General features: G+C 38.9%; 1 protein-coding gene across 2 annotated transcripts in view; it reads left to right on the forward strand.

The window, feature by feature from the left end:
• The window catches only part of nrp2b (neuropilin 2b), an 82,437-nt gene that overhangs the window by 44,054 nt on the left and 10,620 nt on the right, over positions 1-27,763 (forward strand). For both annotated transcript variants that reach the window (XM_051118601.1, XM_051118599.1), the window contains exons 8-14: positions 8,539-8,683; positions 10,457-10,806; positions 11,528-11,672; positions 21,085-21,162; positions 24,119-24,262; positions 26,367-26,632; positions 26,729-26,825. In XM_051118601.1, coding sequence (XP_050974558.1) covers positions 8,539-8,683; positions 10,457-10,806; positions 11,528-11,672; positions 21,085-21,162; positions 24,119-24,262; positions 26,367-26,632; positions 26,729-26,825 — 1,225 coding nt within the window. The remainder of the gene's footprint in view (positions 1-8,538; positions 8,684-10,456; positions 10,807-11,527; positions 11,673-21,084; positions 21,163-24,118; positions 24,263-26,366; positions 26,633-26,728; positions 26,826-27,763) is intronic.

A 27,763-nucleotide genomic window follows, 5' to 3' on the forward strand; every position in this document is an offset into this window, starting at 1 on the left:
CTTATGTGAGGCGTGACCGGTCAGTGTCCATTTAGAAATGATACTATTAAGTAATGTACTGTTTGTGCATATGCCTGGAAGGAATATGTTTCAATGTTGGCAGCTATCTTCCAAGATGCCTTGACGAAATGCATTCAGTCATGGCTTTTTTAATATCACCCATATAGATTAACAGGAAATAGGGTGTTGGCAGGGAAATGAAATGTAAATACGCAATACTGTAAACGGTTTTGTATGTAACCATCATGTAAACGGACTCTGAGTCAGGCAGGTTATTATTTTTCTGGGCTGTTTGTGATGATGGTTTGGGTTGATAGCACCGCATCAGGCTCTCATCGGTCTTAAATGATGATGGTAGAGGTGTGTGTGTTCCTGGTCCAGAGGACACTGACAGATTGTGTGTGTTTACGGACAAACAGGAAGAGCTGCTGAGGAGATCACTGTAGGCTGGTGGCTGATAGTCTCGTTGTAAATGTGTGCGGTGTAAGTGTGATATCAGCAGAGCTGGGCTTAATTTCTTCTCAAACTGCCTCAGCTGCTGTGGCGGGTTTTCGGTTCACTACTAGATTACCTGCTGCACACTCATTCAGTCACTGCTAAATCAGATCTGATAAGATCACACACACACACAGCTGTGCTCCAAAACCTTCCTGTGTGCTTCCTATATAGGAAACTACAGTATAAGGCAGCATCCTAACTGAAATGTAACCTTATAAGTTGCCTTATCACTGGTTTGGAACATACTGTAATTAGGGCTGTCAAACGATCAATCGCAATTATATAAAATAAAAGTTTGAGTTTACCTAATATATGTGTGTGTACTGTGTGTAATTATTATGTATATATAAATACACACAAATTAATGTATATATTTAAAAGAAATATGTTATGTATAAATATATATATAAATATTTTTATTTATATATAATATAAATTATATCAAAATTATAATAAATACATATACTTGTAAATATTTCTTAAATATTTACATGAATGTGTTTGTATTTATATATACATAATAATTACACACAGTACACACACACATATTAGGCAAACTCAAACTTTTATTTTGTATGCGATTAATCATTTGACAGCCCAAATTGTAATAATATCTCACAAATTTTCAAATTTTTTCTGCATTTTGGATCAAATAAATGCAGCCTAAGAAACTTTTGTTGTGAAGGATACATAGAGTGTTGCCTGTATTTATGCCTGCTGAAATAGCCTTTTTTAATCAGGACGGCAGCTATGATGCCTTAAAATATTGTTTAGCTGTTTTGGATCAGAACTACAAATTCCCTTCCCTTTAACTGGAAATCCAGCACACAGAAACACATGCATGTACAGCCAATCCCACAACTGTGCTGTATCTGATAAAGCCATCAAAGTAATGACAGAACAATTTATGCTATTTTCACAAACATACTGTTTTAAATTGCAAGGAGGTCAGAAGGTCTCAGTTCCATTTCCACTGGTGGGGAAAATGAGTGGGTCCCCTATGTAAGGTCCCACACCTGCTCTTAAGGTCAATGTGAGCGTTTAAAGCGGCCTTGTCATTGACAGAGATCATTATGAAGGTCTGGTAAATTCCTTGCTTGTTTAACAATACCATCAAGGGGGTTTATATAGAGAGAGAGCATATGGTATGTGTGTTAACGTGTAAAATCCTGAGGCGAAGCAACGGAGAGCGCTGTCATGGGAGATGACATCAGCTCGGACTTCAAAACAGCAGCCTGACGGATCCGTCCATCTCTGCGCATTCTTCCACTTCACACGGAGAGCGCGTGGATAATGGAAGACCGCTGCCAGATCCCGGGAGGACTCCTCTGTTGTTTGGGAGTGTACCGCTGAGGGTTTAACCTTTAGTGATGTCATAGACTAGAGAATAGATGCTCTTTGGGTCGAGACGTCTGCATAAAGCACAGCCAGAGTGTGTGACGATGGAATGTGTTCGGCGAAGCGAGGAAACCGGTTCACACATACTCAGAAATACAGTGTTACCTGTCTTTAGTGGGGTCGTGCAAATGTGGTTTTCATTCACTGTGACAAATGGTGGTTTTAGAGGAAACATTTGCACCTCCGAGGGTCATAAAACATATCGTCTGGTCTTCCAATTACTGTGTACCGATTCCAAGTTGACTTACAGCGACACTGTGTCATTTTTATGCTGCTAGTTTCACCAAAACAGAAGCAGAATTGCAAAAATTATGCGTGTTTGAGAAACTTGTTTGGAAACACTCCCACATCTGCTGGTTTCCTTGAAAAGACAGTAGGATTTTTCCATTGGCTTACTGCAGAAAACAAGCTCCTTGAGCAACAAAGGTTTATGATACTTACAGATTTAGTTTATCAAGATAATGCAATCACCAGAAGTAAAAAGCAAACATTAGGGTATAACCAATACTATAGTCACTAGAGCTGCACGATTAATTGTTAAAAGATCGCAATCTTGATTTAAACACCCAAGTGATCTTATTTCTAAATGACAAGGATTCGTCTGTTTGGCAGTCATGCCGGAAGCTACTGCTGACACATAAAGAGCAGTTATCAAACAGCTTCACAAACAGCCTTTTCAACCATTTTTTAGTTCTGATATAAACACTGATGTCCATTGTGGCGATCAAAATACGCCAAATTATCATTTGAAAGTAATTTGTGCTTCAGCTTGGCAGTCAATTCATTTGACATTGAATTCATTCAGTAATGGAACCAGTAGTATTTATTAGTGAGTCATTTAATTATTAATTCGAAATATTCGTTCAAAAAAACGTTGAGAGAATATGTTGTGACAGAACTTTCCAGTACTTTTTAAGAAACAGTGGGAAGGTAAAGCAAGGAGGGAGGGCATCCACATTCCAATCGCTCCAACTCAATCTCACATGCAGACTGGGAATTAAGAAGAAAGCAGGAACCAAATCAACATTTTTCAAATTTTTTTGAACAGGATTTAGTCTGTCAGACATTGTAATCCAAAAGATGAGCTTCCATACTAAATGAGCTTTATAGAGAGAGTTTTGTTTTATATTTACAACATGTAGAATCACACTCTTTAAATTTTCAGTTTAAGCTTAAAATCTGTGAAAGTATGTAGTAGTATTTAAAAATCATCGTACATCACAAGCACTACTAAACAATGAACACCTGCCTTCTGTCACATGGCAATCAGCAAATAGCAGCAGCACACCAAATTTGGCCAAAGTGTTCAGGTATGTGAGCCCCTCAATGCTGTGCCACTAGCAGACTATCAGTCAAAACCATCCTTGACAACAGAGCATACAGCCAAGGGCCGCCAGGGGCCCAAAGCCAACACAGCTTCCAGACTGACGAAGGAAAAACCGCCACATCAAGTTATACTTCATCTAAAGCTCTTCTGAACTTCCTAATTCTTGTATAATTATTCTACATGCAGTTTTTATGACCTCGTATTAATCGAGAGGCTACACAGAATATTTGTACTTATAAAATAATTTGTCACAGAACTATTTCTGTCTGTCTCTCTCTGTGTTTCTCCTCCTCTGAGCCTGCACTGGACTGCAGCCAACTGGAGCCCGACTGCTCTGTCAACATCTTCATCTGGGCCGTGGAGGTGTGGGAGAGAGCAGGAGAAGGGCAGAGAGAGAGAGAGAGAGTAATGACTCGAGCAGAGCTGTGAACGCTGACCACATTTCCCAGCGGCCCCATCAGTCTGAGGGAAAAAAAACGTGTGGCGGCGAGCCAATGCAAAGCAGTGAGATGGAGGGAACGAATGACAAAAAGACAAGAAGAAAGATGGACAGAACAGGGAACACAGCACCTTTTTCATCTCCCATGACCCAGTTGTGGCCGTGTGTTCCCTTGGTTCCGTAACCTGGCCTAAGAAGTCAAGCATTGTGGGAAAGAGCCTCCACTTTTAAGTGACCACAAATTTTCTCTTCTCTCTCTTTATTATATTAACAGTGACAACGCAGGAGGCATGGTGTGTGTGTGCTCACACTTTAACCTCATAGAGAGTTTGCTTTGGAAGGTTATTATTATTTAAGTAGCCCGCCCTAGTGCCAGACATTTGAATAATTCAGACTCATTTTTTGGGGACTCCTCACTAGGAACTTGCCCTGTTGGCCATCACCGAGGAGCCATTTCATCTCATGAATATTCCCTCACACATACACGTTTTCCTGTGCTGATGAATTTCCAAGGAGTTCGTTCAATATAACTACTCCTAGACTGTCAGACGTGATTTTTCAATAATTCATATAACAGTTAATCTACATCCACCCTCATTGATCTGTCTGTGTGTGTGTCTAGACAGACCAGCAGCACTGCGGCCGTTTGTGCTGTCAACAAATTCCTGTTTTTCCACAGATATCTGGCACAGATCTTTTTGCATATATATAAACAAAAACAGACATGAGATCTTAGCTTGCATCTAAACACTCTTTAACGTCTTTATCGTTTTTATGACTTTCTTGTTATTGTTTGGTGTCAGTGCTGAACAAGAAGAATCATGGCCACCAGTTGCATGTGAGCTTTAAGAGTATTCCTCAGTCTTGCATCCTGTTTTATTTATTAATGAGTTGTATACAAAGCTAAATGCTCTTAAAAATTGGCTAAATATCTGTGCGACTCACTGGACTTGAGTAAACATGATTAACTGTATAGTTGAAGTGCAGTTCAGACCAGTTTTCACTGTAAATGATTGAATGTAAACACAGTCGGTTACCTCTTAAAGGGATAGTTCACGTAAAAATGAAAATTCTGTTATTACTTACTCACCTTAATGTCATTCCAAACCCATTAGACCTTCATTTATCTTTGGAAAACAAGTTAGGATATTTTGGATGAAATCCAAGAGCTTTCTGACCCTGCATAGACAGCAACGCAACTGAAACGTTCAAAGCCCAGAAAGGTAGTAAGGACATCATTATAATAGTCCATGTGACATCAGTGGTTCAGCCATAATGTTATGAAGCTATGAGAATTTTTTGTGTGTGCAGAAAGCCAAAATAACAACGTTATTTAACAGTTACTTTTCTTCCATGTTAGTCTTCGACGTATGTCCACAAGAATCCTTAACAAGTCTTACCATGTTTAAATAGCCTCTACATAAAACCATAGCAGATATTTCCACAATAAACTAAAAACGTATGCTTGTATCTAACACCAGATACACACAGACCCCACTCAGACACAAAGACAGACAACACATACCTGATCCCCCCCACAGACAGCATGCTTGGAAACACTAGCAGCCACGCCTGAGGGAACGTGATATAAGTAACGTACGCAAATGCATGATTCATGATCGTAATTTAGCATAAACCTTCCGATGACGGCTGTGTCCATTTGTTATGTCTCTGGCTACAGGCACACATGCACACGCAGAGAGTGCATCAATCAAATTTTACGCCTAGACTGCATAGTGAGAGGGAAACAACGAAAAACCGACAGCGTGAGGGCAAAAAGGCGGGAACGGGTGCGAGGGTGGCCTTGTATCAGTAGACAGCAGGGTTGACAGCAGTTCTCCTGTTTTGGTGTGTGGGAGTCTGTCATTGCCAGCACCTGTGTGTCTGTCAACACAACACCAGTCAGGGGCCATTGTAGCTCAGGGATGCAAAGAAAACATTAGCAGGTGCTCGTGTGTGTGGGAAAGAGGGAAGGAAACAATAAAGGTGTAGTTTAATATCGCTAATATATGTTTGGCTAGAAGCAGTGTTTGACTCCACCCTCTCTATAGATTGACTGCTGCTGTCAGAGTCTGGGAGTTTGTCATTTCTGTCATTCCTCTCACTTCCCTTTTCCCTGTGTCTTAGAGGGCCAGTGGGAAATCACCGTTCTTCAGCTTCATCTCAGCCGGCTCCCTAACGTCCTCACAGTAATTGGACTTCACAATCCTGTTATGCCTTTTAGTTTTTTCCATGCTTTTTGATCATTTTGGCATCTTCATGGTTAACACGCTTCGCTTTGTGCTTGGAACTTCATTCGTAATGACCAGCGAGCCTTCTGTCCCAAATCCCATGTGATATACATCTGTTCATCTGTTATGAGGGTCTCAAGGCTCATAGTTTCCTGCTGGTTTGGATTAAATAAGTTGGCCAATCAGAAGCCGGGAAAGGGAGGCGCCCAGTCCATGGGTAACAGTATAAAACATTTGTGACAAACTGTTTTATTATTAATATTTAGCATTTTCTCATGATAAACTACAATAAGTTCATAAATCAAAAATGTAACTATATATCTATTGACCTAGCTACAGTCAAACCAAAAATTATTCAGACATCAGATATAATTTTTGATATATATTGACTAGTGTTTTTTTTACTAGTATAGTTCATTTATGTAAGTGAGGAGAGCAAAATCAAGTAAACTGTGACATATTGTCTATATATTCTTCATACAGTGGATTACAAGTAAAAATATGTGACCAAAAATTATTCAGACACTTTGACCTGACCATGTTTTGCTTAAGTGTTTATTCTTTAATAAACAATTAAATGTGACCTTTTCACACCACAGAATGAACAAAAATTAAGCATTGCTTGGTAATTGGTTGACCTAAATTGGTATTATCTAATTGTGTACTTAAATTTAACAGCTGTCTGCTGACAGCTATTCAACATCATTTTTGAGACAGTTTAACAGAAGGATGGCATTATCAAGATGAATTTGTTCTGACACAGTTGTCCAATTTTATTACCATTTTCTAAACTATAGCAAATAAACTGAGATGACGTTGAGCCTCAAAAGTAATAGCACACTTCTGAAATTAAATATAATTAGAAATGTTGCCTTGCCAACCGAGTGAAGTGTGTTAAAAATAATTAAAAATAAGTTGAAGTACTGAAACTAAACTAAAAGTAATTAAATAGTAATTAAAGCTAAATAGAATAAAAAAAACTAAAGCTAATAAACCTATAAAAGCATCTAAAAAATAATATAATAGTATATAAATAATGCAAAAATAACACTGCCGAAAGTACAGTTTTGAAATATTTCACAAGCTTCTTGATGTAGGTTTTTTTTTCTCTTTAGAAGTGCTGGGTGTGTGTTTGGTTATATCAGTGAATCGTGAGAAATAGGACTCTCCCACACACTAAAAAAGTGATATATTACACACTTCTTGCCCCTAGTCGTCACACACATACACACACACACATACACCACTTGGCTCTCACATACTGTGCTGTGTTGAAAAACTTCACAGGCAGTGAAGGGCAAGGTCACACACTCCATCATGAGGTCATTAAACAAAAGCAGATTTCTGTGATGCATGTCTGAATCTTCTTACTGACAACAGCTTTACACACTCCCATTTTTTCCCAAGGTTTCACTTGTCTTCTGCTTCAGCTATAACCCAAATGCTCGGTTCAGATTCAATTTCAATTTGAAGTGCAAAAAGGTTTTTATTGGCATGATTGTTATACATACAAATGATAATAATGTAAAAATAGCATTACAATAAGGCATAATTTGAGTCTTCTTCCAATTTGCCATCTGTGCTTCATTTAGGAGATTTGCAATACGCTTACTTACTGTATTAAATTCAATATTGTGCATAGTGTTAATATTTTAGTAGTTTTATAAATATTGGCACATATGAATGTTTCACACCAAAAAATGACAGGTAGATTTGTAGTAATCTGAGAGTTATGATGAAATGTGTGAAAAATTGAGCAATTGCCCCAGGTCTCTTCTGCTTTTAACTAACCATATGCACAGTGATTAATGACCGCAGGTCCTCAGTTCATCGTTTTCTTCTTTTATTTTATGATATATTGGTGCAATTTACCAAATGTCAGAAGGATTTTTTCCTGTCGTTTTTCTAACCCGTCTTTAATCTCCCCATACAAGCCGGCCTAGCACGGCCCTGACCCGGGCCAGCTGGCCCGGATGTCATTGGATCCTGAGACGGGTCAGGTCCTTAGGGTCCAGGCTTTGTTTCTGTGTGTGCAATGAAGCAAGACTTGCCCTCTTCTAGTCTTTCTCCTCTTTCCTACTTCCTCTCTCTGGAGACAAAGACCCTGACAGAGGTTTGCGTCTCTGAGACAGGAGGAGAGATGGAGATTTGCTATCAAAGCTTGTCATCTTGTCCATCCTTGCCATGCCGAGATGCAGTGGCTGAAGCACATGGCATATTTCTGTGATACCCTGGGAGCTGCCTGGTGAAATACTAATGATCCATCTGACATACTGATGTAAACAATGACAACACCCAAAAACATGTGGTTGCATCTGATTTAATGACACTCAATCCCATAGGGTGACAACTGATTCTTTAAAGTCTCACCAGTGTCTTTGGTCTTTAACTCATTCAGGAGGAAACAGCGTTTCATGTTTGAATTTACGATGCGAACACTGGCGTCTATGTGTGTATTCAATGGTGTGTGAATTTTGACAGCCATTAAGGCCGCAATCTCACTTGACCTCAGTAAAGAAGCTCTTACTTTGCAAGAGTTGTGCTTGTTTGTGAGGTTAGTTTGCTTTTGAATGAGTGGCCTCAGCCAAACCGCCTCCAGAATAGTTGTAAATCTCGCTCTTTTTTCTTTCTCTCTGTTTCCTTAGGTTTTCCATGCGAACGCAGACCCCTCAGAGGTGGTCCTGAACCGGATCCCCCAGCCTGTCTTAGCTCGGTTTGTCCGCATCCGACCTCAGACATGGAAGAATGGAATCGCGTTGCGCTTCGAACTTTACGGCTGTCAAATCACGGGTCAGTAAATCTCACACCACACATCTTTCTCCAAGTCTGCACAGAATCCAAAATGTTTCACCATCTCTTAAGCAAACTGATTTGTGTTTTTAACTTTTAGATATAAAGTAATAGCAAGGAAAAACAAAAAAATTATATTTTATATTTTTACAAAAACAGTGTAATCAATATTCTGTTATTAAAGCCAAGTATGAATCTCATCAAATTAGTGTTTTTAAGCATTTTACACTGACTATGCATGTGCATCGCAGAGATGAGACAAGATGAGCATTTGAGGTTAAAAAGTATAAATTGTCAATTTGTTTAGAAACTGACTGATCTTTTTGCTAGATAAGACCCTTTCCTACTCAGCTGGGATCATTTAAAGCCATTTGAAGCTGCATTTAAGCTGCATTTTGGAAGGTCAAACTTGGGGGCACCATAGAAGTCCATTATATGGAGACAAATCCTGTAATGTTTTACTCAAAAAACATTATTTCTTTACGACCGAAGAAAGAAAGAATGAACTAATCCTTTAAAACTCAATGGGCTCAGGGGAGGCGTGAGAGACATGGACTCCCGCTGTAACTTCTCCTGCTGGTGTCACTGTTGGACAATGTTTCTTTAAAAAAATTAGTTTTGTTTTAATGTAATTTTTTTTCTCATTCAAAATTTTGAGGAGGCTCTGCTTCCTCTGATCTGTAATATCTAAACAGGTAGATATAAATCGATAATTTAAGTTTCCCTGTCTCATGTGAACTTTCATACGCAGCAGGTCCTCAGATTCTGCACGTGACAAATATTGTTCCAGACGCCCACTGTGTCCCTGTCAAGTGAGCTCAGATGTGTATTTATCAGAGCTCTTTAGATCCTGATTGAGTTTGGCTATTTATGGAGATGCAGAGATAGCAGTCACCTAATTCTGTTAGCATGTCCTGCAGCAGATGAAGGAGGTGAGCTGCTTTTGCACTGATGTTATCAGAGACATCACACTCCATCATTACGCTATTAAACAGTGATTCGCTCCTATTTTCGTCGACACTGAGCAGGACAAATGCGCTTTTAGAGACGGGGTCTTTTTCAACACTGACACAAACGACACGCGGACACACCACTGGCCTCTATATTAGACTGCCGCAGTCCCGTGGGGGCCGTTGTCCCTCGGGCATCCAGCCCAGAACGAGCTGCTTTCATTGAGGCGTGTCGCTGCCCTTCCTGTCTTTCCCATGAAAGAGTGATGCTCGGCCCGCGGGATATCCGGCAGTGCCGAGCCCATAAAGATGCCCGCGAAGCCATCGATCACGTTTGCGCCGTTAGCCTCGTTCTGTTTTACTGCTCTTTCTGTCGGAGTGTGGGTGTACCTCTGGGTGTAATTCAACCGAGATTGTTAGGATGGGCTTGAACCAGATGCCCCAGCCTGTTTTCCTGTTCTTTTGTTCCGTGTTTAAGCCATAGGCCAAAATCAATCATTTATTTCTGGTACCTTTTGTATTTGTGCCGGTTGAGCCAGAGAATGGCTGTTTTGGGCTGAGTGGGTTTGCTTTTAACTCTGTAGAGGTGAACCTCGAAAAGCTGGAACACGAAATTCTTCCTGTAATAAATCCTACACACAAACACCCACTCCAGGGGGGATGTACACATAAAAAAAACGTACCCACACATGCTCTGTTTATTTATTATTTACTCCTAAGGCCTCTCTCATGACATAACATGAAACATTGATCTCTCCAGCCTTAAAATGTCAATTCCTCTTTGCCTCACCATAAATCATATGCTTGTCCATCCTCTGCTCAGATGCTCCATGTTCTGAGATGCAGGGAATGCTCTCTGGCCTCCTGCCGGACTCCCAGATCTCGGCTTCCTCCATGAGGGACATCCACGGGGCCACAGGTGCCGCCCGGCTGGTGGCCAGCCGCTCAGGATGGTTCCCCAGTCCCACGCAGCCCGTGGCTGGTGAAGAATGGCTGCAGGTGGACCTGGCAGTCCCCAAAACCGTACGGGGTATCATCACACAAGGGGCCCGCGGGGTGGACGGCAGCACCAGCGCAGAGAACCGGGCCTTCGTGCGGAAGTATAAACTTTCCCATAGTTTGAATGGAAAAGACTGGAGCTACATCATCGATTCCAAAACTAATCTCCCAAAGGTGAGAACAACACAGGATTTCTTTAATGCTACTAAGAAAAATCACAAATCACAATTTTTAAAGAAAATTTAAAGACTATTTTATTTTATTTTATTTTATTATTTTATTTTTAGACTGCTTCCAAACAGTTAAGGGGTTTAAAGTGATAATTGGCTATATGTAGATTCTAGTTGATCCAGTCTGTTTCAGATAGGTCTATTTGATTATCTAGTTAAACCTGGATTTGACCTGGTCTTGAACTTGGTCAAAAGCCATTTAAGCCAATTAGACCACCTTGGACCAGAAAAACCCCAGCTTGACCACTTTAAGCATAATATATAATGTGTTTCCAGCAGAGAAGCACTGAAGTGAAGAATATAAGTGGAGTTGAATTAGGTTAATTAGTTAATCGTGCAAATTTAAATATCGTGGGTCGTTGAAAAGGCTACAGTAATGAACAGTTCACCAGAATCAGATTATTAACAGACTCATTTCATTCTTTCCTGCTCATCTCAGCGACTCAGCATTTCACTTCTAGATTCCCAATCTCCCACTCTGAGAGCAGAATTCAATTATGCTGCAAGCTTTGATAACATTCCAGTGAAATCATCCACACTTGTGTTAATTAAAACCTGAGCTGCAGCGCTGCATCAGAGACTCGGAAATACGGAGAATATGCAGTAGCTTTCTTCTCTCAATCACACAGCTGGGCTAAAGTGCTTTTGTGATTTTGCTCCTCCAGATTTTTGAGGGTAACACACACTACGACACCCCAGAGATTCGACGTTTTGATGAGATCGTGGCCCAGTTTATCCGAGTGTATCCGGAGAGGTGGTCGCCCGCCGGCATCGGAATGAGACTGGAGATACTGGGTTGTGACTTGCCAGGTAAGACCTGTGTATGCTGTGTTTAATTATTTATTTATTGTTTTTTTTGGGCATGACACAAAGCAGATTTATAATAATCAAGATAAACAATGAATCCGCTGAGTAATGAAAGTTCATTAGCCTAGCTGTAGGCTGTTTACATTGCCTGTGGCAATTTCGTATTAATATATAATGCAAATTATGTGTGGTCACAGATGTGTTTAGTTATTGGCTACTGGCAGCAAGTTCAACGTAGGTCATATCATCCAGATTTTACAGTCAGAATTATCTATTTTTACTAAAAATAAACACGACACCCCCCTTTCTACAGCAGTAGAAAGCAGCCTCTCTGTCACTTCCATCTTTGCTCTCTGTCCCCGATGTCCTTCAATACGGCCTCCTCTTGAATCTTTTACCTGTCACAGCATGACGATCAGCCAAAAGGACACGCAGCTGCTCCCTCCGGACCTGGCCTGGGCTCTATAAAGCGGCAGGCCGAGGGGCAGTAATCGACGGGCTGTCTTCATGGCTCTGTGTCTGCAGGAGCGCCGGGGGCGAAGGAGCATTAGAGGAGCTGCTAGAAAGGACAATGTGGGTGGAGGCCAGGGGAAGCCTCAGGGCTCGGTGCCCAGGTTTATTAGTATGGCAAGACTGCAGGAGGAGGAAGGCATGATGAAAAAGTCAGACAGAGAGCCGGTGCTGGCTCAGGGTTAGTTGGTGGCACTTTACAGGCAGAAAAAGAGATCTGGGATGAAAGCTTCATGTGTCATCGGCGGTGCTTGGTGCGATACTGGCACAGGTTTACGGAGCGTGTGGGCCATAAATGAATGAGAGCGAAAGATCAAGAGAGAGAAAGAGAGCGATAATCAAAGCGGATGAAAGAAATAAAGGAGGGATCAAAGCCAGTCAGTTAATGAGTGACGAAAAATGGACTGACGGCCGATTGTGTTTGTGTACACACGGTTATGTTTGCGTGAGGGAATGCAATGATAGTGCGGTGAGGCTCCGTGGCGCACAACTGCGTACCAGATGTTCGAGACACAGGGGGCTCAATCTACCCCACTCACTGTTGAAACTACAGCCCCAGTTTCTAATCTCTATAGTAAATCTAATCACATACAGATCCCGAGATACACACACACTCATGTGTTATATATACTTGCATGCGACTTTGAATTGTGTGTATTTTTCTTTACTGTCTTTGTTTCCGCCCTTACACACTACATTATGGCTCTTTCGTTTTCTACCATCTGTTATGCACATCCACGGTGATCACTAACGGTACCCGTCCTCAAAGGAGCCGTTTGACAACAAAAAACATACAGTCCTACAGAGTGAGATGCTCCTAATTCGGCTCTCCAAAAAGCAAACTGTGCTTTTTTAAATAGTGGTGGGTGAAGGAAGCAGGGTTTGAGAGTTTTGTTTTGTTTTTGGGTTTGTGTTACTTTTGTAAATTGTGGTTATTTGCAGTTTTGTTTTGTTTTTGGTTTAGTTTTTACTTTTTTTGCTTTTAGTTTTTGGGTTTGTTTTACTTTTGTAAATAGTGGTTGTTTGCTGTTTTGTTTTGTATTGTTGGTTTTTTTTTCATTTTGTTTTTACTTTTATAAATTGGTTGTTTGCAGTTATGGTGCAAGGGTGAGTAACAAAGGGTTTTGTTTTGTTTTGTTTTGTTTTGTTTTGCTTTGCTTGGCTTTGTTTTTAGTTTTTGGGTTTGTTTTACTTTTGTAAATAGTGGTTGTTTGCAGTTTTGTTTTGTTTTGTATTGTTTTTTTTTCATTTTGTTTTTGCTTTTGTAAATTGTGGTTGCTTGCAGTTATTGTGTGAGGGTGAGTGAGGAAGAGTTTTGTTTTGTTTATTTCATTTTGTATCGTTTTGTTGTTTTGTTTTGGGTTTTGTTTTGGGTTTTGTTTGTACTTTCGTAAATTGGTTGTTTGCATTTGCGGTGCAAGGGTGAGTGAAGAAGCGTTTTGTTTTGTTTTGTTTTGTTTTGCTTTGCTTTGTTTTTTTTTAGTTTTTGGGTTTGTTTTACTTTTGTAAATAGTGGTTGTTTGCAGTTTTGTTTTGTTTTGTATTGTTGTTGTTTTTTTCATTTTGTTTTTGCTTTTGTAAATTCTGGTTGCTTGCAGTTATTGTGTGAGGGTGAGTGAGGAAGAGTTTTGTTTTGTTTATTTCATTTTGTATAGTTTAGTTGTTTTGTTTTGGGTTTTGTTTGTACTTTCGTAAATTGGTTGTTTGCAGTTGTGGTGCAAGGGTGAGCGAAGAAGCATTTTGTTTTGTTTCGTTTCATTGTTTTGTTTTTAGTTTTTGGTTTGTTTTTACTTTTGTAAATCAGTTATTTCCAGTTATGAAGGGTTTTGTTTTGTTTTTGGTTTTATGTTTTGTTTTTGCTGTTGTAAATTGTGGTTGTTTGTGCATATGGTGCGAAGGTGGGTGAGGAAGGTTTTTGTTTTGTTTTCATGTTTTGTTTTTAGTTTCGTAAATTGTGGTTGTTCCCAGTTATGGTGCAAGGGTGAGTGAAGAAGGGTTTTGTTTTTACTTTTGTAAATTGTGGTTGTTTGCAGTAATGGTGTGAGGGTGAGTGAAGAAGGGTTTTTGAGTAGTGGAAACGACAGGCATAACCATAGTAAAAGTTATGATTTTAAAACAAAAACGCACTAGTGTAAATATACCCTATGGTTTTGGGCATGACCCAAAACGGATTGATAATAATCACTAAACAACTCATAAAGTCTAATGCATGTAGCAACTTCATATTAATATGTGATGCAAATAATGTGCAATCACAAGTGTGTGTATTCATTGGCTGTTGGCAGCAACTTCAATGTCGCTCTTCAAGGCAGATTTTACGGTCAAAATTATCCATTTTAATTAAAAATAAACACATCGCCCCCAGTTACAATAGTGTTATATACACTTACATGAGACTTTGAACTATGTGTATTTTTCTTTCATACTTTCTTTGTTCCCACCCGTACGCATAACATTATGGCGTTTCGTTTCCTACCATCTGTTATGCACATCCACAGTGATCACTAACGGTACCCGTCCTCAAAGGAGTCGTTTGACAACAAAAAACATACAGACCTGCGTTGCAGACCTCATTTGAGTGAGTTCGTCCTAATTCGGCTCTCTAAAGCACACCGTACTTTGGTAAATTGTGGTTGTTTGCAGCTGTGGTGCGAGGGTGAGTGACGCAGGGGCCGGGGCTGCTGTTGTTCTGATTTTGAGAGGCCGTGGGGATTCGTAGAAAGAGAGAGACGTTAAATATTCACAGTGCTACATCAGTCTCACTTCACTGCACAGAGATGTTTACGCCAATCACACACATCTGCCGCCACGTTCATAGTTGTCTACTGACCGAACACACAAACACACATTTAATTTCATATAAAGAGAAGTTAGTACAAGTGGGAATACTTGATTCTGAGTGGTATAATGACCGTATAACTGTAAAATTAACCAAACAATTTCTTTCGTATCACACCACAGTCTCAAATCAATATTCAATGTCCATTTATTTGCTAAGTAGCCTTAGAATAATGCACAGGGTTTATTTGATGATAATGACCATTTAATTGTACATTACATAATTGTCAAACTGCAATTATATGTCATTAAATATACCATACAGCTTCTATACACTGTACAAACACACACACAAACTAAGGTCATGTAGTTATTCTGAGCTGTGGCTAAGCTACGATTTTGTCCCCAAATCCCATCACTCCCCTGGAGGAAGGAAATTTGAAGTGAGGGACACGAGGAGAGAAATAATGAATTGATGAATAAATAAACAGAGGCGTGGCAGACAGACCTTGTGAGAGCAAGACCGTGAAAGACACACAGAGGGACTTTAGATATTTCAATCAGGTACCCTTGTCTATTATTCATTACTGGACTCACGTCAAGCCAGAGGTTCCTGTCTATGGGAGAACAGAGGGTGAGAGAGAGAGAGAGAGGGGTAGAAAGAGTGAAGACAGTGACCTCTGCTGGGTGCAGCGTGTTTTAAAATTGCAGCAGCAGCAGGGAGACACCTTTAACATAGGGTGCAACCCTTAAGACTGGGCTTACCTTGACTTCTCTAATTGCTCAGGCAGAATGGAGGTTCTGAGATTCAAGAGCACAGGGTTACTGCAGTTTATAATAGCTGTTTCAGTATGAATTAAGCTAATAAATCAAAATTTATGATGCCGTTGTTGTGATTTTATTAGATTTAAAATATGGTTTGAAAATTTTGACAGACTTTTATTATCAGGAGCCGTATTTTATGCCTGTTACTTACACATTAAATACTTGGCAAGGGCCAAGATGATCAGTGAGTGAGCCGTCTTGCCTTAAAAGCACTTTTGAGTCTCAGTTCTGCTTTAACCTATTGGTGCAACATAAACACACCATACATGGCTGAACAAGAATGCCACACACCTAAAAGAGAAAGAGAACTCATCATGTGCTCACTGATCACTCTCATATGTGTGGGCGGGGCCTGTGGTTGTCTGTCAAGGGAACAGTGGGTGTGGTTTAGGACACAGCCTTCTTTGCTTGGGCAGCTGGTGATGTGATGGAAAATTGTTTCCACTTCTTCTCATCTTTGACGGGGAGAGTGTAATCACTTCTCTCTGCTCTTTGGCTCAACCTCATTCTCTCACCAAAGCTGAATCTCTCCCTCACCATCTTTCACTGCTATCTCTCTATCGGGATGGATGCATGTGAACTGAAGGACAGTAGCTCTCCTCATCTAGTTGAATTGGCTCTTTGAAGTTATCAACCACATGTTTCTTTTTAGTGTATTCCCCCTACACAACCCATGTTTGCACACAGGCATTTACCCACAAAGCCCACATGTCATTCTTCATATCCTCCCAGTGTAAATATTTAGGTTGATCTCCATTCCTTCCCTCCTCTTTTTCCATATAGCACATCTTTGCAGCTCTTCCTTATATAATGTGTGCATACTCTATACGGTCTTTCAGCGTACAGTACAGCTGTCCTACTCGAAATCTCACTTATGCTTTTAGTTCAGCCAAAAATGATAATTCTGTCAAGACTTTCTTTTTGCTGTGGAACACAAAAGAATATATTTTGAAGAATACTTCAACTGTTTCAAGTATTCTTGCCTAAACAATGACAGTCAGTGGAGTCCAAAACAACACTTTGGACTTTCACTGTAGAGACAAAAAACACAGACATTTTCCAGAATATCATCTTTTGTGTTTCGCAGAAGAAATAAATGACAAGAAGGTGAGTAAGCAATGACAGAATTTTATATTCTCATGGTCGTAATTATTTTACGTTTTGGCAAATTTGTGGTAAATTCATATTCCAGTCAATTTATTTGTTTTCGTACGTGTCTGTTTCGTCTGCTTACACCCCGTTGATGGTTATGTTTAGGGGTGGACCATAAATTCATATGAAAACACCAACTCATAAAATATTAGTTTTCTCTTGAGATCGGGTTTGAATTTTCATTTTTGGCTGTTTTGGTAAAATCTTCTGAAACATACTGTAACTTAATCACTCCTATTAATGGTTTGCAAGCGTTGTTTAACATATGTTTAACATATGCAACACATCTGTAGATAAATACACTTCCAGTCAAAAGTTTTTGAACAGTAATATTTTTAAGTCTCTTCTGCTCACCAAGCCTGCATTTATTTGATCCAAAATACAGCAAAAACAGTTTTATTGTGAAATATTTTTACTATTTAAAATAACTGCTTTCTATTTGAATATATTTTAAAATGTAATATATTTCTGTGATCAGAGCTAAATTTTTAGCATCATTACTCCAGGCTGCAGTGTAACATGATTGTACAGAAATCATCCTAATATGCTGAAACATTTTTTATTATTATTTTTAATATTATAATAATATAATTATAATTTTATAATTAATATTTGTATTTAGCAGGGATGCTTTAAATTGATCAAAAGTGATGATAAAGACATATATAATGTTATAAAAGATTTCTATTTCAGATAAATGGTATTCCTCTGAGCTTTCTGTTAATCAAAGAAACCTGAAAAAATTCTACTCAGCAGTTTAACATAATAATAATAATAAATGTTTCTGAGCAGCAAATCAGAATATTCTAATGATTTCTGAAGGATTATGTGACAGGAGTAGTGATGCTAAAAATTCAGCTTTATATTAATCACAGGAATAAATATAATTTTAAAATATATCCAAATATAGTAAAAATATTTTAGAATTTTGCTGTTTTTGCTGTATCAATTAAATGCAGGCTTGGTGAGCAGACATCCTTAATAAAACATTAAAAATCTTACTGTTCAAAAACTTTTGACTGGTAGTGTATTTAATGAGACAATCATCAAGAAGGTTTATGATTGGACGTCTAATGCTTAAGTGCAGTGTATAACGTTAAAAACTGTTTTGAAGATGATCCTTCTTTATTTTGTAGGCATATATTCTTACACTTGTTTGTATTCACTCTCCATCGCACCAGTCGAAGATTGGTTTTATAAATCGCCACTGTTGTTTTGAAGCGGGGTTCTCTGAGGACATCCAATGTGAATATGAACACTCAGCGCCTGAATATATTTCTAGGCATGTGAAGCATATTTAATATCCATCACCTGAAGATGATTTGTTGGTTTAACTGAGCTCACGAGGAAAGTCCTTATCGGAGGCCAAGCAAACAGGCCTGTCTGAACTCAGTGTGTGTCTGTGCTTTCGCATTTGGGGAATTTACTAGCTCAGAGATAACACGATAAACCTTCTGTTACTTTCCGTGTTCAAAAGACACAGAGACAAAAGCTTTAATTAGTTCAGTGCTGGTGGAAAACGCCTTTGTTATTGAATTCTGGAGGCCAAAAGCCTCGTCTTTCAAGTTGGAAATGTTTAATTAGGTTGCATATGAAAAAGCGTCAGTGTTTAAGTATGCGCGTGTGTTTAATGTGGTTGTGCTCTGAACGCATTGTTTAAAATACACTCACATCAGCTTTTGATGATCACTTTCACTGTTGCTGATCCGATCTGACTCCTGTTTTTGTTTGTTACTGCACACACTCTCCCAAACACACATCGGTCTTTGTTTTCCCTTGTAATGCAGTGTCTGCTCAAGATCTCAGTCAGGCGCTGAAGTACGGCCCGTCCGCCTGCCAGGGGCATAGATTTACTCCAAGGCTTTCTACATAATTGAACATTTTTTCCGTCTTGCTATGAAAACGCTGAGTCAGAGATTGTCGAGGCTCAGCAGGGCCCATGAGAGAGGAATCAGGGATAACTCTACTCTGTGCCCTGAATCCAGAAGCTAAAAACAAGGTAATCCTTCAGGGCGATGGGGAGTGACCCCAAAACTAGCCGTTGCTTGTAAATATCTGGTCTGTCTTTGAGACTTGGAAACATTTCATGGCCTTAATGTGTTATCAGGCTGTGGAGGAAATCTCAGGCGACGCCCAGAGAGTTCTGGGATCCAGATCAATTGGCTGCGTCAATAGAGCTTTGGAGCATATTGGAAATCTATTGCCGTGTCTTGCTCTGATCCATAGCTTAAGCTTCAGGTATAAGGAGAAATTTGCAGCATATTTCACATAGAATGAATAGAAATTAGTAGCAGCCTTTAAAATGACTTAAAAATTGACTTAAAATTGTTAAAATACATAATTATAAACAATATAGCTAATGTACATTACGCATTATAACAAATGCCTGCAGAGGGCGACAACGGCCTGACGATTTTTTTTTTCATTTCATTTCTGCGCGATCTAATATTTGTTTAATATTGACTCAACAAACATTTAATTCAAATGTCCACTTAGTCTTTAATATTTGGCTATTTCTTTATGATAGAAAATCCACAGCCACTGTAATTTCTTGAATATGTCAACATCAAAACGCGTAAACTCAGAGTGAGTGTTTGAGCTTATATTTTGAAATTGTGACGAACATGTAGTAGTGATGGGAAGTTCGGATCATTTTACCGATGTTCATCAAAATGAACAAATCTTTTTTTTCGAGTCATTTCGTTCATTTTAGCAAAATATAGTTAAAATGTTACGTGTTACCTCCCTAACATATCTACTGCTTACACAAACGTTGATCACAATACAAACAAGACAAAACTATTATGCTATAAGAAACAGAAAAGATTAATTTATTGTGTACCTGGGTCTTTAGTCTATGATTAGCTAATCGAATTCGAAAATCGAATACTTGAATAGAATCGAGGAATCGTTGCATCCCTAGAAATGAGCGTCATTTGAAGAGAAATATTAGGTGTAAAACATTTAAAAAGTCCTACCAATACCAAACAATTAAATGGTATTGTACATTAGTCGGCACACGGGTGTGTTACACTTAATGCATGTGAGACTTAAAGAATAAAAGGTGCATTAGGTGAGGGAGAGAGCTCTCGGTTCCTAGATATCCAGGACTTGCTGGGAGGTTAATTGCGTTTGTAAAGGGCAGAAAATTAATAGAGTTTAATGTCAGAAGCAGCCAGCTGGTGCATCCCTTTCATGTACGCACCCGCTTATAGAAATTAATAACATATTAATATTACAGTAGGCCTCTCCTTTTCATGTTGCGCTAAAGTGTCTACATGATTAGTGTTACGCCGCTCACGTATTTGCCAATTAAGCGGAGAATTGTTAAGAGTAATGACATTAATGACTTTAAGAGCTGACAATCATTACTCATTTACGCCTCGTTGTCTCTAAATCTTCATTCGCTCGATCCCCCGCGGGGAACGAAGAGAGATGCAACGGTTGATTTAACATTTTCTGTCATAACAAATTATCACCGCAGAAACCACGCAAGAGTACTGTTGCAACTGCCGACACTGAAGTTTGTGTTGTTTTGGCCAAAACTCAGCAATAATTCATATACGAGAGAAAGAAGAGAAATAAGGATAAAGGAGTGAAATGAAAGTCAGAGTAGGGAACCTCTTTAAAAGTTTTGTGACTCATGGAAAATAGCTGTGGCAGCAGTGGTTTCACATTTAAAGGCGTTGTGGGTAACTGGTACAGTAACTGCAGTGGTCTGAGGTGTAATAGCAGTGGTGATGAGCTGTTTATTCAACCCAATCTACAGAAGATACTTTCTCTCTCTCATTTAGAGCACTTCACAGTTAATGGTTCTCAGATGCTTAGAACTTTTTTTTTTTTGAGTTGTGGTTTTGTAATATTTCTCTTATTGTAAACACACAATGTGTGCATGTGGTGCATGTGCACATTTTTAATTGTCTCAGTCTGGCTCGCGTGTGTCTGGTGGTTGTGGCCACTTTTTGCAGGACAGATGCTGGTGTGCATGCATGCCTATGTGCAATCATGTGTGATTATTCTGTCATTTCATATTTGAGGAGTGCATGTGTGTGTGTGTAAGTTAGGAAGACTTGTGTATAAATCAGGACTGGAACAAGGATCTTGTGAGTGCCTCACAAGTGTAATATGTGCTGTTTTTACTTTCTTTTAGAATCTACCACCATTCCTGACACCGCCACACCTACCCTCCTTCCTCATGAGGAGACAAGTATTGCCCACAGGACACCAGGTAATCAAACAGAGCACCTCACCTTATCAGAATAAATTACTGTAGTAAATGAGTGGAAATCAATACATTCAATCTTATCTACAGTTTAGGTCAAAAGTTTACTTACACCTTGCAGAATCTGCAAAATGTTAATTATTCTACCAAAATAAGAGGTATAATTCAAAATGCATGTTGTTGTTTTTTTATGGAGAACTTACCTGAATAAGATATTTCACATAAAAGATGTTTACATTAAGTCCACAGGTGAAAATAATAGATGCATTTATAAAAATGACCCCGTTCAAAAGTTTACATACACTTGATTCTTAATACTGTGTTGTTACCTGAATGATCCACAGCTGTGTTTGTTTTTGTTTAGTGATAGTTGTTCATGAGTCCCTTGTTTGTCCTGAACAGTTAAACTGCCTGCTGTTGTTTAGAAAAATCCTTCGGGTCCCACAAATTCTTTGGTTTTTCAGCATTTTTGTGTATTTGAACCATTTCCAACGATGACTGTATGATTTTGAGATCCATCTTTTCACACTGAGGACAACTGAGAGACTCATATGATGCTCCAGAAGGAAAAATGATGCATTAAGGGGGGTGGGGGGTGGGGGGGTGAAAACATTTTGAATTTGAAGATCAGGGTAATTTTAACTTATTTTGTCTTCTGAGAATCATGTAAGTATTATCTGTAGGTTCTGAAGTACTAAAGGGCAGTACTAAATGAAAAAAAAAGATATTTAGGCAAAATAAGAAAAATGTACATCTTCATTCTGTTCAAAAGTTTTCAACCCCCTGCTCTTAATACGTCGTTTTTCCTTTGAACCTTCTGTAATAGTTGCATATGAGTCCCTCAGTTGTTCTCAGTGTGAAAAGATGGATCTCAAAATCATACAGTCATTGCTGGAAATGGTTCAAATATGCAAAAATGCTGAAAAACCAAAGAATTTGTGGGACCTGAAGGCTTTTTCTGAAGAACAGCAGGCAGTTTAACTGTTCAGGACAAACAAGGGACTCACGAACAACTATCACTAAACAAAAAACAAAAAAAACACAGCTGTGGATCATTCAGGAAACAACACAGTAGTAAGAATCAAGTGTATGTTAACTTTTGAACAGGGTCATTTTTATAAATTAAACAATTATTTTCTCTTGTGGACTATATGTAAACGTCTTTTATGTTAAATATCTTATTCAGGTCAGTACTAAATAAAAAATAACATGTATTTTATATGATCCCATTTATTTTGGTAAAACAATTAACATTTCGCAGATTCTGCACCGTGTATGTAAACTTTTGACCTTAACTTAACTTTACTGACATGTATTGAGAATTTTTCAAATAGAGCATGTCTATTCAGTCATTAGTGTTTATATAAGCAAGCATTTCAGTATATCACACATGCACACTTTTATTTACAGTACTCTGCGGTGTAATTGCAGCCTTGCTTTTCCCAGAGCTCTAATAACAGATTGCCGCCCCTTCATTTGTACACACTCATGTGTTGATGAGTGGAAGCTCGCAGCATGAACGCTAACATTATGCTAACTAGCATAGCAGCATGCCTTTGGATGGATGGCTGACGGAGGCCCGGTAAATGCTGAGGCACAGCGCTCCATGTAGATGAGGCTGTGCTGGAGTCTGTCGATGTCTGCATGTTAATACAGCACCAGCAGCAGCAGAGCCAGTCAGTGCATATAACAAGGAGGCAAAGATCTTGCACATAGAGTCAGACAGTAAACTGTCTGGTACAGTGAGACAGGAATCTATCATGTACAGTAACACAAGAAAATGTGGATGGAATCACAGAATCCAGTCATAAAAATGTAATTTACTGTATAATGTGGAATGTCATGGTATTTGCCTAATTCTAGATGAATAAATCAAAAGTAGGTTAGTACACTTAAACCAAAATGCGATATGGACTAGTGTCTGTGAATATTAAGCCAAAAATACTATTTAAATACAAATCCTGCATGTTCTGCGTGTCTCTGTGTGAATTAATGACACAGGCGCACAGTTTTGTTTACTACACATACTGAAGTGTGCGTGACACTCGTGATGTTTTCAGCCTCTGCCGCCTCAATATGAACACATAAACAATCTCTAGAACTGCTCTGAGAGTCACTTAGTGAGCATTTTACTGTTTCTTTCAAGAAAAACTATCATCATATATTCTATACAGACAGAACCTAAAGGTCTTCACAGCAGCCCGTCAAAATAAAAGTTTGGTTTAACTTAAACAAACCGTGACAGACAAAAAAATAGCTTAATGTAATGATAGTGCTACTACTAATGAAATTATTATTAAAACATTTTTAAGGAATATTTACCAGAAAAATGTAAAAACACAGTGTTTCTGAAAAAAAGAAAGAAAGAAAATAGAATTTTTTAAAATAAAATCAATCAATTAGAGATGCTTTTGATTATCAAAATTGAAACCATTATAATGGAATCCATAAAATTAATGGAAGACAGAATTTGGTAAAAAAAAAAAAACTGGATTTAAGGGGGAAAAATGTTTCATATGGCCTTAAAAATGTAATTTTAGTTAAACTTTGAATAAATTGCTGTTAAATTAAGTTTAATGATTTGAATTAATTAGACATGCTTTTTGTCAAAAGTGAAATCCAGTAAAATTAAAATAAAAAAAAAAAAATGGAATTTGGGAAAAAATAAAACTGATTTCATAGGGCCCTAAATATATATGTACAATGAAACTGGAATCTGTCACATGCAGTGAGACAAATCTGTATAGATACAGTGAGACAGCAATCTGTGTATGGAAAATGAGACAAGTCTGTTCATATATAAAACTGAATTGAATTAAATCAGCTATGCAGTTAGACAGATATGTCTATAGACTTCACAAGGCACATACAGTATGTGTGTGTTATGGGAGAGCCTACAGCAGGGTCTGAGGTCATGGAAAATGAATATAATCTGGTTTGCTCTCTCTCTCTCTATCCCCAGCTCCCACCACGCTCTCATCTCTGGGTGGTCTGTGTGACTTTGAGCAGAGTATGTGTGGATGGACCCACGACCCCATGTCCGATCTGAAGTGGTCTTTGTATAGCTCCTCTAGCCCTAGTCTGGACCTGACACTGGGATCTGACAGTAAGTCCATCTTTAAAAAAAAATATTACTTAGCCTAAAACAAACAAACAAATGTTTAGACTAATCTCTTCAAATATAAACATTGTATAGCATTATAATTTAGGGGTAGCATTGGGAATATCAGGAACTTTGGGAAGACAAGTATGCTTGTCTAGTAAGAACCGTTGAGAAAATAAACAGTGGTAGAAGGCCTGAAAAAAAGTTTACTGTGACCGCACTGCACGAAAGACTTTTTCAGACCTTCCTTTGCCCTTGTCCTCTTTACTAGTGCACACACAAGCATTCACCTCTCATATTCCATCCATCCGTCTCATTACTGCTGTGTAATTAATGTGATAGTTGAAATCTGGGAATAGTATCTGTCACTCTCTCAGTCCATCCTCACTCCTCCTCTGGGAGTTTGTTCATCTCTTCATATCCCTGAGCTTACCTGGCCTTTATCAACCCTGCTTGAAAAAAATTGTGCTTCACTAATTCTTAGCACACACACACAAGTGTACAGTTCTCCATGTCTTCCATGCTGTTTTGGAGCACTCTACCGTGTGAGGCTGTTAAAACAATCTTGCGCTGTTTTCCACGTCAGGTTTTGAAGCGAGATCCAGGAGTCAAAAGGAAAGAATCCTCTCCTGTTTTAACCATTCCAAAACTAAGTGCACCCCCAAGCCCAAGAGTTTCTCTTGTGTTTCTTCACTTTCTTTTACACCAGAGGTGTCACTTCACATTCCTCACCTGAATCCACTTCATAACACAAGTACAATGCATTCCTAACATTGCTGCAAGTAGTGCTTTAGTACAGCAGCAATAGGCTTTCAGGTCAAAGGTCAAGGTTTGGCTGGTAAGATGTTGCATGACCTTCTCCATTGACTATCACAAATATTTCTTACTAGAGTAGATGTTTTGTATTGAAGCCTGCAAAAAATGTAAAAGTTAAAGACAAAAACTTAAAATATGAGTTAGAAATGGGCTTCCACAGTTATTTTTTTTATGCATACTTATGGAGTATGTTTCTGGCTTCGCTTCCCAGCATCCCTGGACAAAAGCTGCTCAACTCATTCACTTTATAGCACAGCTCACTCCAATAAAACATCACAGTAAGCTGTGTAGATCCTATGGCTCCTGGAACTGCACTCCAGAGTGTTTATACCCTAGTGTTTTACCAGGAAATGGAAAACCAGAGGTCCAGAACGGGTTAAAACGCAGTCAGCCTAATTAACTCTAGGTGTAGAAGGAGGTTCCACTTAAAAACAATAATCCCAGAAGCACTTTTCTCTGCCCTCCGGTTACTTCACAGCCACATCAACCTAAGCTAAACAGTCTCTGAGCTCCGGTGAACTTTCCCTGTGAAAGGGTAATTAATTTTCTTATATGTATACCCAAGATCAAACAGAGGAAATTCTTTTGAATGAATTAAATGCATAATCTATTTAAGCATTTCATACAGGAAGACCAGCGACGATCTGATCTGATCTCTGATTTCAGTGCTGTAAGTTTGAGATGGGAAATGTGTCAAAGTAGGGCAAACGGAAAGAAAAGACTGTGCAATTTTTCTGTACATCAGTGGAAAGCGGGAGCTTCCGTATTGTAGCTAAATCAGTGTGGGTAATGATGATAATTTTTGGTGCCATGCTGTCCAGTCCGATCACTCACAAAGTGTTTTCCAGGCTCCTTGCTGATCATCGTTTTCCACTCTTCCTCTTTTCTCCCGTTCATTTTTCTTCCGCTTTACTGAGATGACCACATTGGGATATGACAGAGATTGTGTTGTAAGGAATCTTTCCTCTGAACACAGAGGGGATGTGCTTTTATGCCAGAGCTGATTTTCTACTTCCCTCCACCCAAAAAAACAGATCAATTATTTATCACTTTGCAGACATAAAAACATACCAGAATGCTCAATGCAGTTCAACAGTGAGAAAGAAACAGAAAAAGGCAGAATAAAAATTTGCTTACAATGATTCACTAAGTAGGACATGTTCCTGGATCTGCACCCTGGTTGGTTTAGGGTAATGGTTGGAGAATTAGGAACATATTTCTTTGACAGCAATGTTGTTCCAGGACCAACAAAAGATGTTTAACATCATCGCTTGTCTCATTCTCTCTACAGATTTTGGTAATTTCCTGTATGTGGAGGCGAGTCCCAAGTCAGAGCCGCAGCGTGCGCGGTTAATGAGCCCGTCTGTGGGACCCGAGCGCCGTCCCGTCTGTCTGCTCTTCTACTACCAGCTGCAGGGTGAAGGTCAGGACAGCCTTCGCGTGCTGCTTCGGGACGATGACCAGGAGGAGACGCTGCTCTGGGCGCTGAAAGGAGATCAAGGGCCCATGTGGAGAGAAGGCCGCACCATCCTGCCCCAGTCCCCTAAAGAATATCAGGTATGACAAATGATAGAAATTGACTTGAGAGTAATACAGGATGTAGACAACTGAATGTAGTCTTTAATTCTCTTTCTTCTCTCTTTAATTTGTAAGGTTGTCATCGAGGGCTTCTTCGAGCGGGGCAGTCGAGGGCACATCTGGGTTGACAACATCCATATGAGCTCCAGCATCGAGCTCGAACAGTGTACACGTAAGTATTAACATCTGGGTCTCGCTGTCTTTCTCTCTTTCAATCGTCAACCACCACATTTGTCACCAGGGAACAAAATCAACACCTGCCAAGCACCAAATGCAAGTCAATTTTGCTTTGCAGAGTAAAAAAAGCTTTTACATCAAGCCACTGAAATTAAATTGAAGGATCAGTTCACTTCCACAACTAACATTTCTTTATAATTTACGCACCCATGTCATCCAAGATGTTCATGTTTTTCTTCAGTCGAAAAGAAATTAAGGTTTTTGAGGAAAACATTCCGGATTTTTCTCCATATAGTGGGCTTCAATGGGGATCAATGGGTTGAAGATCCAAATTGCAGTTTTAATGCACTTTCAAAGGGTTTTACACAATCCCAGCCAAGGAACAAGGGTATTATCTAGGAAAACAATCAGTCATTTTCTAAAAAAAAATACAATTTCTATAATTTCTAACCACAAATGCTCATCTTGTACTACCTCGCATTGCGTAGTCACGTTGGAAAGGTCACATGTAACATAGGCGAAAGTACCGACCCCGTGTCTTTTTTTAAGTGAACGCGCAAAGAAAGTCAAACACACTTCACAAAAAAAAGGTAAAACAACATTGTCAGTTGGAGAAGAAAATGGGTTTTTCGCCCTTCCCTACCTTTTTTTTTAACTGGAGTGCACAGATGAAGAACTAACCACATGTAAAAAATCTAAAAAAAAAAAAATTACTTTTATTTATACGTTTAAATATTTATCTTTAATACAAAAATATTAAAAACATAGTTTTTTGGCCAGTTAAAATGTTTTTAGATTTTAAGAAAAAAATGATACTTTTTCTAAATTGACCCAAATTTAAATTAAGTTTGTACCCTGCATATTACCAGACGATCCATTCTGCTTTCCACGCCCACCCTACCCTTGCCATTCAAGCCCAAGAAAAATTAATCA

Source organism: Labeo rohita, chromosome 9 (assembly GCF_022985175.1).
Source record: "Labeo rohita strain BAU-BD-2019 chromosome 9, IGBB_LRoh.1.0, whole genome shotgun sequence".
Classification (NCBI taxonomy): Eukaryota; Metazoa; Chordata; class Actinopteri; order Cypriniformes; family Cyprinidae; genus Labeo; species Labeo rohita.